At 32.0% G+C, this 16,999-nt stretch overlaps 1 protein-coding gene across 1 annotated transcript; it reads left to right on the forward strand.

Annotated features, from left to right (window-relative positions):
* The first annotated feature begins 2,239 nt into the window (after positions 1-2,239).
* Positions 2,240-13,796, forward strand: LOC145242741 (uncharacterized). Its single transcript, XM_080105884.1, has 2 exons — positions 2,240-2,719; positions 7,783-13,796. Exon 2 carries the CDS (start codon positions 8,612-8,614, stop codon positions 9,755-9,757), a length of 1,146 nt encoding a protein of 381 aa, XP_079962010.1. The 5' UTR covers positions 2,240-2,719; positions 7,783-8,611; the 3' UTR covers positions 9,758-13,796.
* The last annotated feature ends 3,203 nt before the right edge of the window (positions 13,797-16,999 follow it).

Raw genomic sequence — 16,999 nt, forward strand, 5'->3', positions numbered from 1 at the left:
CAAAAACACTAGAGGATGACCTCCAATCTGTAGTGAAATGGGGACATAAATGGATGGTCACATTCAATGCTGCCAAGACTAAACTAGTTTCCTTCAATAATTACAAGAAACCTTCTCTGCCACCAATAGCAATGGCCAGTGACTCCCTGTCTGAGAGTACATCTTTCAAACACCTTGGCCTAACGTCCACAGGAAACATGATTGAAAACATTGCCAGGGCCGCTGCGAAAAAGGTAGGCTCTCTCTACCTTGCTAGAAAACTACTGACACCTGAAAGTATCCTGTACATCTATAAGGCCACCATTCGCCCATGTATGGAGTATTGAAAACATTGCCAGGACCGCTGCGAAAAAGGTAGGCTCTCTCTATCGCGCTAGAAAACTACTGACACCTGAAAGTATCCTGTACCTCTATAAGGCCACCATTCGCCCATGTATGGAGTATTGAAAACATTGCCAGGACCGCTGCGAAAAAGGTAGGCTGTCTCTACCGCGCTAGAAAACTACTGACACCTGAAAGTATCCTGTACCTCTATAAGGCCACCATTCGCCCATGTATGGAGTGTTGTTGTCACATTTGGGCTGGTGCATCTGCTACTAGTCTCTCGCTCCTAGACAAGGTTCAAAAAAGAGTTGCCAATCTGATAGGCCCTGAACTGGCATCTAAGCTTCAGCCTCTGTCTCATCGACGAAACGTTGCATCCGTCTGCCTGTTCTACAAGTATTTTAATGGTGAATGCTCTGACGAACTGCAGACACTTGTGCCCCCACGACGTAGACACCCTCGACAAACCCGACAGGCAGCTAAATCCTACCCCCACACAGTAGAGATCCCTAGATGTAAAAGATCTTTCTACTCCAGTAGTTTCTTCCCCAGAACCGCTACACTCTGGAATTCCATTCCAAGTTCCTGCTTCCCCAACTGTACTGACATGCAGAAGTTCAAGTGCAACGTGAACCGACATCTTGCTGCCCAAATCCCAACATAGTGCCCCAGTAGTTGCTGCCCCTGATAGTAGCCCCCTACACCAAAGTGGCAATACTCCTTGTTTGGGGTGAAAATGTAATAAAAAAAAAATTAAAAAAGTGTAACTACTTAAAAAATGTCAGTGGCCATTCTTAACATGACGCGGGGGGGGGGGGTAACACGCATGCGTATTAGTACTTTACTTGGTAAATATGAAGAATTACTCCACCCTCGAAAATTTCTTTAAAATTACCACTCGGATAGGTTTGCGGGGTCGCTGAAAACGAAAGTAACATTTAAAATTACGGCAAACGAGTAGTTTCCAAGACATGAAGAAATGTTAGTTCTTAAAAAGTGGGGGATTACTTTTCTATAATAATTTAACGTAAAATGATCACCCATTTTGTGGGGGAAGGGGGGGACTTTCTTTCCACCCTCGAAAAATCCTTTAAAATTATCACTAACGTTTAAAATTCCAGGAAACAAGTAGTAATACAGTAATACACTCACTTTATGGTCATTTTTTTTTTTTTTTTTTTTTTGGGAGGGGGAGAACTAACTGCCGGTTTGTTTCTCGTTCTTTTTTTGGAGGGGGCAATTATAGAACTTGCATAGTTTTTTAACAGGTGCTTATGCAGTTTAATTAACCGTTTTAAAATAAGTAGCGTGCCGACATTAACCGAGCAGAAGAATTGTTTTAATATTTTACAAAATTTCTGTTTACATTTGGTGGGAATATTTTACAAAAAATCTGTTTACATTTTTGGGTGTTTTGCACCTCTCCAACGCCTCCCACCAAATGTAAACAGGTAATTTAAAAGATTTCCCGAAGTAGAAAGAAAGTCCCCCCCCCCAAAAAAAAATCGTGGCCACAAAATGGGGGCTCATTTTACGTTAAATTATTATAGAAAAGTGATTCCCCACTTTTTTAAACTAACATTTCTTCATATCTTGGAAACTACTTGTTTGCCGTAATTTTAAACGTTATTTTCGTTTTTAACGAACCTGAAAACCTATAAGAGTGGTAATTTTAAAGGAATTTTTGAGGGTGGAGTAATTCCTCATATTTACCCTTTACATTTCAGTTTGGAAAAATCGTGGCCACCAGCAAAACATGTTGGATTACATCAGATAATAAAGGTCTTAATATCCAAAAACTACTTGTCTGCGCAAAATTTAAATGTGATATTCGTTTTCGGCATACACGAAAACCAAAAATGTTGTTATTTTAAAGGTGAGTGTTGTTTGTGGTGGAAATAAAGTAAAAAAAAAAAAAAAATGCTTATTGATTCGAACCTCGTTACTATGACCTCTGCAACCTTTTTGGCAAATATGTAAGAAATGTTTGTTTAGAAAATTACATCTGATGTTTTACCTAGCAACGTTGAATGTGTGTTCCTCTTTAACGATTCTAATTTTAAGCATGAATAAATATACTCGAAACTCGGTCGCAACTCGTAGTGGTTCTTCACACGGACTTTTTCACACAAGGAACAAAATAATAATTTACACCGGTTACACTTTCATCTATTAACCGAAATTCCTTAAAACAATTTCGCATTTAAACTGTTTATTTTTTATTTAAATTTCTGTCAGTATAAATATTTTTATTTTATATTTGACTCTTGAAACAGAAATTATGTTGACACTCAGAAATCCGAACAAAACGACGAAATTTTCTTCCTTGAAAACGAACGAAAAGTAATTGTTTTTCCTTCATTTTTTTTTCGTATTCAATTTCAAGTAAAAAAAGGTAAGCTTTGTTTTCCTTATCTAATTTTGCTTTTTTGTTACAGAGTTTAACTATGTTTATTTTATATATTTCAAAATGAAGAAACAAAAAAAGGGAGAGGGTGTTTTACAATTCACAAAGTTGCGAAAAAGTTGTATAAACACAACTAAATAACAAATAAATGGATAATTGAGCATAACACAGTAGCTTAACTTTCAAACACATCGTTCGAGGGCGCTCAATTTAGGTATGGAAGGACAAAATGAAAACAATACCTCTGTTTTTCTCCAAAATAGATATTTTGTGTCTTGAAAATTTATCAACAGAAACATGTTTAGTTAAAAATAAAGACATGAAAAGAAATTTCATTCTAACATTTAAAAGCAACTTTATTAGTTATCTTTGTTAGTAAGAATATAGGAAAGAAACGGGTTAGTTGCTGTAAGTGTTCTTGTGTGGAAACATAGATTAAATATTAGACAGGCTTGTTGAAAGAAAGATGAGTTCAGTGTATGTGATGAAATTAGTAGTAGGAGCATGCATCCATGTATAGACAAGGGTAGTCCTGTAGTATGAGGAAGAAAGTTTGTGTGTGTGTACCACATGTGGAAATAACCATGTTTGTATTCATGCTAGCCCGAGGTCAAATGTTCCGAGCAAAGTCGTGCTCCAACAGAGAGGAGCTGTGCTGTCAGTAAGAGCTGGGAGGAGAGAGAGTCTGGTACCGGTTTCACGTTTTATACACTAAGTCATGTGACTAAGAGCTGGCTTCTGATTGGATGAGCCAGGAAAAAAGTGGATTCAAAATCTCCATCCACAAGAATTCACTCCTTGTGTTTGTTGCAATTTTGACTGCTACACATGAAAAAAAAAACAATGAATATGTTGTGAAATATTGTTTGAATTTGTAAACAATTTTTACCAATTTTTATTTATTTTTGGCAAACTATTTAGGTGTTTTAAAAATTTATTTAAAAACGCATGAAAAAATAATGAACATAACACTTTTTACAGTTTTAACAGTTACAAAATGGTGAATGCATAAGAGAAAAATAGTTTACCAGTTGTACGAATAGACTTATTATAATTCGAAACAATATTTCATGTTTCTAGAAATAAATATATTTTTAAAATATCTAGATAAATGAAACAAATGCTTTAAAAAAAAACTTTTTTAAGCTGGAACACAATGCGACACATTCATTTTTATTTTTATTTCTCTAAATAAATATATATTTTTTAAATATCTAAACAGTTTATCAAAATATAACACATATTAACTTAAATAAACATAGTTATTTAAAGAATATATATATGTCATAAAAAATAAGTTAAAATAAGTAATAAAAGAATAAGCAGTTTTGGAGAAAAGCAGAGGTATTGTTTCCATTTTGAACTTCCATACCTTGATTGATTCGAGCACCATTTAATGAAGTGTTTGAAAGTTAAGCTACCATGTAATGCTCAAGTACCAATAAATATTATCAAAGGCAAGATAAGTTATTTGTCGGGTATGTTTTACTGTCCAAAGTCTTTCGATTTTCTGAATATGGCATTTTCGTTCTGTGACAAATATATACATGATAAAGATTTTTCTGTAATTTTTTTTTTTATTAGGCTTAACTCTAAACTTCTCAATCCCACCACTATGTGTTTCATTTTGAATCTGGAATCATTTACTTCACAACTGTTAGGTCAGCTTTTCTCTAACACAACAAAGTCTTTTACTTTTTGACAAACAGGGCATAGAGGGGAAACTATTAAAAAACAAGATAAAACTTTTTTTCTGAGGATGACTACTTCATATACATATATATATATATATATATATATATATATATATGTGTATATATATATATATATATATATTCAGGTTTGAGATGTGCAAAAGTTAGAACTAATGAAGACAATGATGTTGTTAAATAGTACTCAATAAAAAGAGCAAAATATTTTTTATTATTTGGGGTAAACAGTTACATATGGTCGCTACAAATAGCCATCTGTTTCAGTCAAAGAGACTTCATCAGGCAACCTGAAACCTCTCAATGACAAAAAAGAAAACGCTTGATGAAGTCTCTTTGACTGAAACAGATAGCTATTTGTAGCGACCATATGTAACTGTTTACCCTAAATAATAAATAAATAAATATATATATATATATATATATATATATATATATATATATATATATATATATATATATATATATATATATATATACTTCAGAATAATTTTACTTAATCAGTTGGTATGGAAACCTGTGATTATAAGATTTACAAAATATTACTGGCAGCAATATTCTATAAGTATTATCCCATCTAAATAAGAATTGCTCAATATGCAAGATAGAGCATATATATATATATATATATATATATATATATATATATATATATATATGCATGTGTGTGATTTTGTTTTAAAGTATTAAGTATTGCTTCTCCTATCAATAATAATAATGATAATGATTTAAGCAACATCCTTTTCAATATAGTAGAAGTTTGTAAATAGATTAAAAAGAGGAGGTAGGAGTGATATTTACTACTTTTAAGCTCAACATTTCTGGGAATAGTATGGCCAACATGAGCAAAGATGAGTCATTGGTATTTATGGTTAGAAATGGGAGGAAGATAATAGCCAGTGGCTACAAACCTATATATTCAAATTCTGTCGTTCATTTGTTTCTTTTTTTTTTTGTCTTTATGGAGACCAGACCATTGCAGGCCAGATGTTTGTTGCTTCTTTTCAATATTTGTTGTTATCAGACTGTTAGTCGGGTTGCTTAAAGAGAATTTATTTTTGTAACTCCCACTGTTGCCTGCTCACTTCTGTCTTTTTTTTTTTTTGACATATTACAAAAAAGAAATCAGATTTTTCCACTGTTTGCTAACTTTTCAGTTTCCTAATAAATCACAGTTCCTGAGCATGGAGGTTTTCAGATAACAGATCTTTCACCAGAAGAAAGTGTTGAAGATCAAGGTTGGGGAATAACCAAAGCTGTGCCACGAGAATATAGTGACTCATCATGTTTACTCTATTTTCTGGAAGGATACTCTGGAGTATATCTATGAGATGGAAGTTTCCATCACCGAGTTAGAATTAGCTCCACTGAAACTGGAGATAGACATTACAACTCATGGAACATCCCATGGAGCTGGGTGTACTGGATGATTCCTTGGCTGCACCAACTGCTAGTTCTTTTTTGGATACAAATTCTGCTTCTATACCAGAACGAATTTCAGATTTTTCTCTAATTAAACATCCACAGATTCAGATCATTGGATCCACATTCTATGGTTTTGATCTAATATGGATGACACTCATTATATCTAAAACTAAGCTAAAAATAATAACCAATATGCGATATATGATCCCTAAATTTTCAGTTTGAATAATACTTGGACGATCTCTATTGACATTTAAAACACTACCAAATATTTCCATTTATAACCATGAACATTCTATTGATAAAGGTTAGGGAATCCTAGTATTTAGGTTAGAATAAAATGACATATTCAGTTAAAATTGCTTAGAAAGTGAGAAGGTTTTCAGAGTGTAAAGTGATCCTCACAAATACAGATACATTAACTTAATAGAGAATTTTTTTCTTATTGATACCACTTGAAGGATATAATGTAATTTAAACCAGCTACACTTCTCATAACTACTTGAATTAGAAAATTTAAAAATTATACATCTTATACTTATGTTCGATATTATACTTCTATTAATAAAACACTTATATACCTTATATACCCTTCCTTTATTAGTTTTTATATGTGCTTTGATATGACAACATTTATTATGGTACATATGTGTTTTAGTCTTAATATTTTATAAAACACCTGTGGTTATCAGATTTCAAGGATAGCATAATATGCAACAATATAAGAAGTAAGAGATAACTTCCACATGTAGATTTATTTTCAAATGGATTTTCTGTGCAAATCTCAAAAATAAATCAAACATGACTCATTACGCTTCCCTTATAAGTATAATGAGCCATGTTTGATTTTGAAAATTGAAAATAATTTTTGAAGTCACCACATGATTCACTCTCCTTCTATCTTATTCTTTCTCTCAGAAAATTTTGCCAGAATGTCACCCCAAATTCCATGAAACCGTTCAACCTTGGAAACTATTTTTCAAATTATATGGAAATGTGTTAAAGTGGTTTATGTTAAAAAACTTCAGAGTAAATCTCATTATTTCGTTAATACATTCTTTTTTATTACCAATGACGCCTTTGCTTTCAAATATTAAATGTTTCAACATACTTATTATTCACAGTATAGTATTCCAGACAATTTAAGAACAAATATACAGAGCTTAATATGTAATTATTCTCTCTGTACGTCTCATCATATTGACATTAAACATCACAGTACGTCATAATATACTCTGTTTTTCTTATCACCCCCACCTCTCTTTGATTTTTCTCTCTTTTCCCTCCCTTTTCTTCTTTGTCTTTTCAAATTACATAATTCAATTTATCTCAACATATCTGTATTGTGACGTTTTTATGTAATTCATCCTTCCATCTATCATGGAAAACATTCCTCCCCACAATGAAAGATTCAAGATTGCATTATGATCTCAAAAAATATTTCACAAGAATGAAATAGTATATTTCTTTCTATTTTTGACATGTTTAATGTATAATTCGCATTCCTTAGCATGTTACACACATTGTAATATTTATCATATTTCTTCCTTCACATGTTTTACAACTTGTAACATACTTGTTTTTCCCTATTTTATAATAAAATATAACTGAAAATTTAATGGTCGATTTTTGGATTTTCGATTGCTAAAAATACTGGACATTAAGTATAAATTGAGTGATATGAGATATTGAAAAGCAATATCACACGGATTAAGAAAATTGTATTCCTGCAAATAAAATTGCAAAGATTCTGTTTAAATGTGCCAGAATCTGTATAAAAGATTATTTAATGTACATTTCTTTCTTGAAGCTAAACACGCCAATGTGAACATTATGGAGTTTGAATAATATTAAGTAAATAGAATGCTTATGTGTAAATTGTATTTTAATCAAATTTATTTCACTTTTTTTTTACAGATATTCCTGTTTGAACACATTTGAGAGAACTGAAATGATCATCATTTTGTTTTGTTTGGGAAAATAAAAACTCTACTGAGTAAAATATTTTATGGAGAAAAATTGCATATAAATCAACACTATTCGTTTAATCAATTAATTTTAATGCATTATTTGTAATTTCATGTCGGTTTTCTATTCCTTGCATTGAAATTATGTTATAACTGGTCAGAGAGGAATCTATTAATTGCATTTAGATTTATCATTTTAATAAACGTAAAACCATATATAAGTAATCATAAAGGCAAATATAAAATGATAAATAAGAATATGTTAATGTATTCTAGGTGCATCTTCCTTTGAAAGTGAAACAGAAAATCCAATAAATCACTGAACTTTAAGTTGTGATAAAAGGTTTAAAATTTTGTACTGTAAATATATGATAATAACATGCTAAACTTGATTCCTAATTTAAAACTAACATAAAAAATACAAAGCACAGGAAAAAACATATTGATCAGTATGCAATCGTTTTCTCTCACATGACAAGATATCTAAAATCACACTGAAGACTACATATAATTGTGAAATACATGTATATCCTTTTTTCATGAAAATCAATTTTTGTCTTATATTTGAAAAACTTACTAGAAAAAACGATATTCTTGTAAAAAAAATAGACATTATTTTAATTAAATATTTCAAGATTTCTGTAAATGTGAATCTGGTTCAAGTGGAACAAATTTAAATCCCTGAATTTTATAACGAAACACTTTAAATACGGCAAAAATAATATTCATATGAAAAACTTGATTTATCATTTTAAAGTAACTCCAAAATTAACAAAGCAATGGAAAATCACAAAGAGCCACAATCATATTGCAAAATTTTGAATTCTCATGAATCAACTTTTGTACACAATGTACAAAATGACAGTGAAAAATATCCATATACTTGCAACATTTGTGGATATTCTTGTTCACAGAAATCAAATTTAGCTGAACACATGAAAACCCACAATGGGAAAAAGCGATATTCTTGTGAACTTTGTGAATATTCTTGTTCTCAGAAATCAAGTTTGCTTATACATAAGCGACAACATACTGGCGAAAGACCATATAAATGTGAAATATGTGGATCTGCTTTTGTTAACAGTGGAAATTTATTGGTACATATGCGAATACACACTGGAGAAAAGCCATATTCTTGTGATGTGTGTGGATATTCTTGTTCTCAAAAATCAAGTTTAGTTGTGCATAAACGAAAACACACTGGCGAAAAGCCGTATAATTGTCAAACATGTGGATATTCTTGTGCTCAGAAAAACCAGTTAGTCAGTCATATTCGCACACACACTGGAGATCAACCATTTTCTTGTAAAATATGTGGCTCTACTTTTACTACTAAAACAATTTTACTTGTGCATGAACGCAAACATACTGGAGATAAACCATATTCTTGTAAAATATGTGGCTTATCTTTTACTACAAAAGGAATTTTAGTTCTACATATGCGAACACATACTGGGGAAAAGCCATATTCTTGCAATTTGTGTGAATACTCTGGTTCTCAGAAAGCTAGCTTAGTTCTACACATGTTAAAGCATAGTGAGGAAAAACCATATTCTTGTGAATTGTGTGAATATTCTTGCTCTCATAAATCAAGTTTAGTTGTGCATAAGCGAAAACATACTGGGGAAAAACCATATGATTGTCCAATATGTGGATATTCTTCTGCTCAGAAACATCACTTGAACAACCATATTCGAACACACACTGGCGACAGACCATATTCTTGTAAAACATGTGGCTTAACATTTACTACTAATGACAATTTAGTTATTCATATACGAACACACACTGGAGAAAAGCCATATTCTTGTGAATTGTGTGGATATGCTAGTTCTCAGAAATCAAATTTAATTCTACATAAACGGAAACATAGTAGGGAAATGGACCAAATATACAATAAAAAAGGGCAAAAAGAAAACAGCTGAACATCTTTGGATCAACGACAGCCTCATTGAATATTTGGGAGAGGATGCCACATACAAATACCTTAGTATTGGGGAAAACGTAAATGTGGAACATAATAAAATGAGACGCAAGACAGAACAGGAATATACAGTATATCTAAAAAGATGCTCAAATCTGAAGCCCTAAAAACAAAACTACCACGATAAATAAGCTTACAATACCTGTCATCACATACGGTTTCGGTATTATAGACTAGCCCCAATATCACATAAATAGGCTCAATACAAAGACCAGGAAACAGCTATCCCTACACAAGATAACATACTGAAACCAATGCATGGACAGTTGCAGCAATGATTAAATCATCGACCCACGAGACAATAATTTTTTCTTTGCTGTTGTGTTGCATATAGACGCAATAGTCCATCTGATTTTGGGTAAAGCCGTGTCTGCTGAAGTAGCTGTGCAGGGTTGGATTCCAGTTTTGGCCTGATTGTTTTAGGCAATACAGTGTTCTCCAATATGACTTCCCCAAAGTTTTCAGTAAGCTTTGTGATTAAGGTTTGTTGAGAAAGAAGGATCATGATGATCTTTCACCATTCCCATCAGCATGTCCATTGAACTTTTAATATATTGACCAATGCTTACTATAGTGGTTGATATGCATGGTTGAATTCAGTGAGGCCTAAAACCCCTTATTTTCGTGGATGGTAGGTAGAGCAGCTTAGTTTTGCTAGCATTAAATGTTACCATCCATTTACCGCCCCATTCCACTATAGTCTGTAGGTTATTTTCTAACAATTCAGCCATTCTCTTAGATTTATGTACATCTTTTCTTCCCTCATGCATATTATAGAGCGTTGTATCATCAGCAAATATACCCATCTCGGACACAATATTATCAGGGAGGTCGTTTATGAATATCAGGAATAATAGTGGTTCAAGGATCAACCCCTGAGGCACTCCTGAATTAATGTTTTGCTGCTTGGATGTACGTCTGTCAATGACAACCTGTATGCTTCTATTGTCTAAGAAGGATCTAATTATATTTAGTATAGTCCAGTTATACCATACGATGCATCTTTCCAGCTATTATCTATCAATTTCATTAAATATACTAAATTCCTACATAAATTCTGTGGAGAAACACTCAAAAAGTCATGGTTAGAGGTGGTTGCACATTACTTTCCTTCTTCTCGTTATGGCTTCCTTGTACCCCAGTTTACACCATTACCAAATATTTCTTTCGGTTCAATTATTAAACATGTCCATGATTATTTCACTTTGCCATTGTTTCATTAAGCCATCTAATACTCAATCTCTACATATGCACCAACACTCACGGTCGATGACATGGACAAAGTGTGTTTCTATGCTCAGCTTGACAATGTGCTTCTCTCTATTCCTTGCAAGAGAAATTGGTTCTTTTGGGCAACTTCAATACCAAAGATGGTTAGGACCACTATTTGGAAGGGAACGATAGGCAAGGAAGGAATGGTAAGCGTCTTTGAGAATGGCACCCTGCTTCTGACCAAATGTGCTGAACACGATTTGATAGTCACCAATATACTTTTCTGGCAAAAGAACTAGCAGAAAGTCACCTGGTAACACCCAAGATCCAAACACTGGCACCTGATCGAGTACATGATCGTACGTGCTAAAGATTTCAAACTAGTGCTCAGCACACGAGTTGTCACAGGGGCTGATGAATTCTGGATTGACCACCTCATGCTTTGCTCTACTATGAAATTGTAGAGCCAGCTTAAGAAACGTTGAGGCAAAATGAATATGAACAAGTGTGACATAAGGTATCTCCAAGATCTCAAAATTTCACAACTTTCACCAATAACTGTGCGAACTACTTTTCAAAGCAGCACTGTAGGTGACTTGTCAATGGTAAAAGGAAAGACTTCAACGCCCATCTGAATGACCTGCGGTCAACTGCAAAGAAACATTGGTACCAGTAATGCAAGGTCGCCATCCAAGAAGTCACATGTATTCTTTATAATGAACGATAGGCACTACCAAAAGTCACCACAATTACCCCCCCCTATATGTTAAATGATGTAACTTTATTATAAATTAATATTATCAATATAACTTTTGTATCATTTAAAAGATGAAGGGCAAAATAAACTAGTAATAATTTTTTAAAATTTTTTCATCGTACGAAAATAATGAAATTGCGAGACGAAAATCGTGTTTACATAATTGGTGCTTTAAAATAATGTTCCCATCTAGTAAGCATTTTGAACGTGAAAACGTACCCGTGTTTAATAAATCTAGCAAAAATCAACTAATGATCAGATTTTCGTGAAATTTTCGATACTTATCCATTTTAGAAGGAAATTACATATAAAATGCAGTTTCCGTAAAATATATGAAGAAAAAAAACTTTTTTTTTAGTGCTTGTCCCCCCTCTCTTTATTTTTCAAAATTTGAACAAAATATATTTAAATCTTTCGAAATTCCTATTTATTATGAAACATAAGAGTTCAAATAAGTAAAACATATTTATTTTTTTAAAATTTAAATACACATATTGAACAAAATAAATTTTAAATTTAAATGCACATATTGAACAAAAAATTACCTTGAAGTTGCAATTAAAAAATGATATAAATTTAATATTATTATGTTTTTTAATAGCGTTTTTTCGAGTTAATATATACTATAATCAGTTGAATTGCCAAGAAAAAGAAACTTCTTAAAAATTAATTAATTTTTAAAAGATTAAAACGATTAAAATTCCATTATTTCAAAATGTTCCGTTACAACATAAATTTTGGATTAATTGTTTGAATGTTTTTTTTTTAAATATTAATATAAATTTTATAAATTTAAATATATATATTTATTTTATAAATTTTAATATAAACATGACTATTGTCAGCTATTTTATCGCCAGATTAAAAACAATTTGAAAATATTATTGCACGAATATTAAACATTTTGTAGGCCCCCTCCCTCGTATTTTCTATGTCTCTTTTTACCGAATAAAATATGGAACACCATAGGTAATCAAATGAACATTCAGTAAAACCGTTTTCATATTTAATATACAAATGTTTATAATATTATTAATCGTTAAATTGTGTAAATCTTAAAACCTAACAAAATTATAATAAAGATTAATTATTAATTGCAGTTTGAAGAAGATAAACAAAGGTTTTAAAAAATCATTAAGTCGCTTCTGCTTTTCCATAGTTCGTATAGTTAATACAAATCTGACGTCACGGAAACATGTGGTTCATTCTTCACAATCGTTTGGCAGACCCTAATGAATGAAGCAAGGGAAATCCAATAAGTTGCAAACTAACACAATGCTCACAGTTTATTCAATGCCACAAAAGCAATATAAAGACCCTTAATGCAGGGTCAAGTCCCTTTTAAAAACAAGGACGAGTTAACACTATGCCTCCATCAACTTCAGATGGAGAGAACACTTCTAAAAGTGTTCTCTCCATCTGGAGAACTAAGCCAATCCATACAACAATGATGCTTCAAATAATCGTCAACGAGTCTTTAAGAAAATCAAGGAAGCAATCAAATCCTTGAAGAATAATAGGGCTTCCCGGACTTTATCATATCCCAGCTGAAGTCTACAAAACTGGTAGAAATCTCTTGTTGATCCAACTGCATCAACTCATCCTAAAAATGTTCCAATGAATGTCAAAGATGATGCCATCGTCAAGATCTAGGAGAAAGGGTGACTGGTCAGAATGCAGGAATTACAGGGGCATATCTCTCCTTGCTACTATTGAAAATGTCCTTAATCATGTACTGAACGGCCATCTCTCTACTTGCTGAAACGGTTCTTCCAGAAACCAAAGCTGGTTTTTGCCTAGCATGTGGAACTACAGACATAATTTTCTCAATATATCAACTCCAGAAGTGCAGAGAGCAATACCAACCTCTCTATATGGCATTTACCGATCTGACTCAGTTCCAAGAGAGCTGCTTTGGAAAATCCTCGCCACTAAGAAAATAAAATTTTGTGAGTAAACAAAAAAAAAACCTCCCTCTCGTTTCCTTCTTGAAAAAACAATTACAGATAAACACATAATGATTTAAACTTGAAAGATCATCCTTGTAATGCTAACAATTTCAAATTACTGTTCCGTTCATGGGTTAGTATCAAAGTGAAGGCAACACAGAAGTTAAAATATGATAGCAGTTTTATTGAGCAGCCATGTTACAAGACATAGTTCTCCTCCTTTTTGGGAGAGTTATATAGAAAGGGGAGAAGGCAAGTGAGGGTAGTGGTGGGGGTTTAGCTATATGCAACAATTAATTTCTTTAAATCGCTTGAAAATAATTTTCTTTATAAAAATAAACTACTTGATCAATTTACATGATTTTGGATTATGACATTTCGTTACATGACAGGTAAGTGCACCATAAAGATTTTTCCATAGTTGTGTATGTTTCTTAAAATAAGGTTGAACTGTGAATTTGGATCAATTTTTTCCTTCTCGATAGCAATTAGGAAAAATGGACCAAATAAAAATTAATTTTATTTTTTTCACCCCCTTATAATAAAAATACGTAAACATTTTTATCAATTATTTTTTAATCTTTAATCGCATATCTTTATATATTTTTTTTTTGGAGGGGGGGGGGGAAGAAATCTAGCAGAGTGTTCAATTTTAAGGAAAATCCTAAAATAAGAATGTATGTATACTTTGTTAACAGAAAGATTTTAGGTGGGACAAGTCATTGATAACGTTGGTTTCAAACCCGATAATAAGGACTGTTCTAGATACTCATATCAAGCTCTCTTCAGCCAATTGTCAAAAAAATTTTTACTCCAGAATGAATATTGTCTGAAGAGAGCATGATATGGGTATCTAAAACAGTCCTAATTATCGGGTTTGAAACTCGACGATACCAATGCCTTGTCCCATCTAAACACTTTCTGTAAACAATATATATATCATAGCCCTGATGCGAGCGCATCGAATCTACTCAAAACAAAATAATGGTGCGGTGCGCTGTCTTAACAGTAAAACCCAGTTGTGCACGCATGGATGTATAAATATCGTTTCAGCTGCGTGTACATTTCCCTTTGCCCACCCATGCAAATTTGGTGAGTCTTAAACAGAACTTCAGTTGTTCGTGCGGACGCCACTTAAAACATCTTACGTCATAAGAATATTATTCTTTTCATCCAATCGGATTACAAGGAAAACAAATTTTAAAAAGTGTATTTTCTGAAGGCCTCCCTGGAGCCGGTCGGACAAGTATAAAAAGGGCATTTTTCGCCCAAACGAGTAGTCGACCTTTGAACACCATGGCATAAACATCAACATTGACCTGTCTGCGTTTGGACGTTAAACACACGCGCGCCCGTCAATTAATTCATTCTCATGGATACAGACTTGCAACCTAATGGACTTTTTATTTTTACCCTTTTCTATCTCTCCACTAAGTAAGCGGTGGACCTTTTATATTGTTTAATTCTTCGTAAAAAGACTGGTTATTTCTAACCAGGAACTTTCACTTTTCTACATCTTTTCATTCAATCACCTCAGTCGCAGGTAGAGACTTGCAATGAAGAAGAAACTTTATCTTCTCTTTTCATTCATTCACAATTTAAAAAAAAAAAAAATTTTGTATTTGATTTATCCATTCATCTCAGTCATCTTTGCTTGATTGTTTCAACTCGATTCTTATCACTATTATTATTTATTATTTTGAATTTGCAGGATTAACATCGACACCCATTAGCCCTGCAACATATATATATATATATATATATATATATATATATATATATATATATATATATATATATATATATGCTATTTCTTCCGATGAGTTAAGGGCATAATAGATTCACTGATTGATATAATAATTAAGTGATTTATTTTGCGCCACGAAACAGATGCTGTCAAGAAACTGAATTAAAGGAATAAATTATAAGATGATCAACATCATGAATTTTGGAATATAACTTTTTGTCATTTAGTATTTTTACTATAGCATTAAAATACACTCTGCTCTATAGAAAATTGCTCTAACCCCCTTTAAATTATATATATATATATATATATATATATATATATATATATATATAACATATTGGCTTAATTAAACATAGTTATTTAAAAAGATATGCGATTAAAAAATAAAAAACAATTGATAAAAAGTTTATGTATTTTTATACATAGTTATTTGAAAGGATATGCAATTAATTTTTTTTTTTTAATTGATAAAAAGATATTCGATTAAAAATAAAAATAAAATAATTAATAAAAAGATCCTAATAGATAATTCAAGTTAAATAAAAAACTATGTTGAAAGTAAGTACAGTAACTCTTATCATTTTATGATTACCTCCCTATTATATTGTAATCCCATAATCCCTTTTTTCACTCACCACTTCCTGTTCTTGTCTGCCAAATAAAATATACTTTTCTTTATACCCGTCACACACGTGTCCATATCGTCCTTCAAATCTTCATTCCAGTTTTTTTATATTATGGGTTGATACAGGTGAATATTAGTAAGAATCATGTTAGTAATTTGTTAATGAAACATTCATTGAAAAGACGAAACGCACGTGGTATCGTAACGAGGAGTTTATTTACACTGAATAGAAACAAAGCAGTTTACTACTAAAAAGAGTGTCACTCAACGGTAGTGGGAGGTTGCAGTCACGAGTGACGGTGGTAGTTACTAAGTCAAAGGGAGATAACTCGTGTTTACTCCATATGTAACACAGTTCCTTTTCTCTTTTCACTGAAATGCAACTCGCAACAGGTTATGTGGCGTGCCCAGGAGTGAAAATGGAAGCTGATGGAACAGACTTTTATTTGACGGAGATGAAACCAAATACAAAATTTGGGAGACAAAATTTTTATGTCATTTATGCACTAGCAGTGTCAGAAACCGATGTTAAGAATGCATGGGAAAAAATTAAATAATTCGACCTCCTATCTTTCGAAGCTTATAACTACTTGAAAAATGTAATTCAAACCTTAATTTTTTTTTCAATTAAAGGAGGAGAGACAATTTCTTTTAAAAAATAACAGTTTTAATAGCAAATTATGCAATATTTGTTTTTTTAAATCGGTTTTCTTTAAAAAAGATTTGAAGAAAATCAACGAAATTTTACTTACTTCGAGTATAAAAAATCGATATAAATTCAAAAAAATCGCTTACCTATTCAATGTGTAGTTCCATTCTTCATTGTTAAGAATTTATCCATATTTATATTTTAAATTCCATTTATTTTTAAATAAAGAATTTTTTTAAAC

This window comes from Euprymna scolopes, chromosome 21, assembly GCF_053919585.1.
Source record: "Euprymna scolopes isolate OS-2025 chromosome 21, ASM5391958v1, whole genome shotgun sequence".
In the NCBI taxonomy this organism is placed as follows: domain Eukaryota; kingdom Metazoa; phylum Mollusca; class Cephalopoda; order Sepiida; family Sepiolidae; genus Euprymna; species Euprymna scolopes.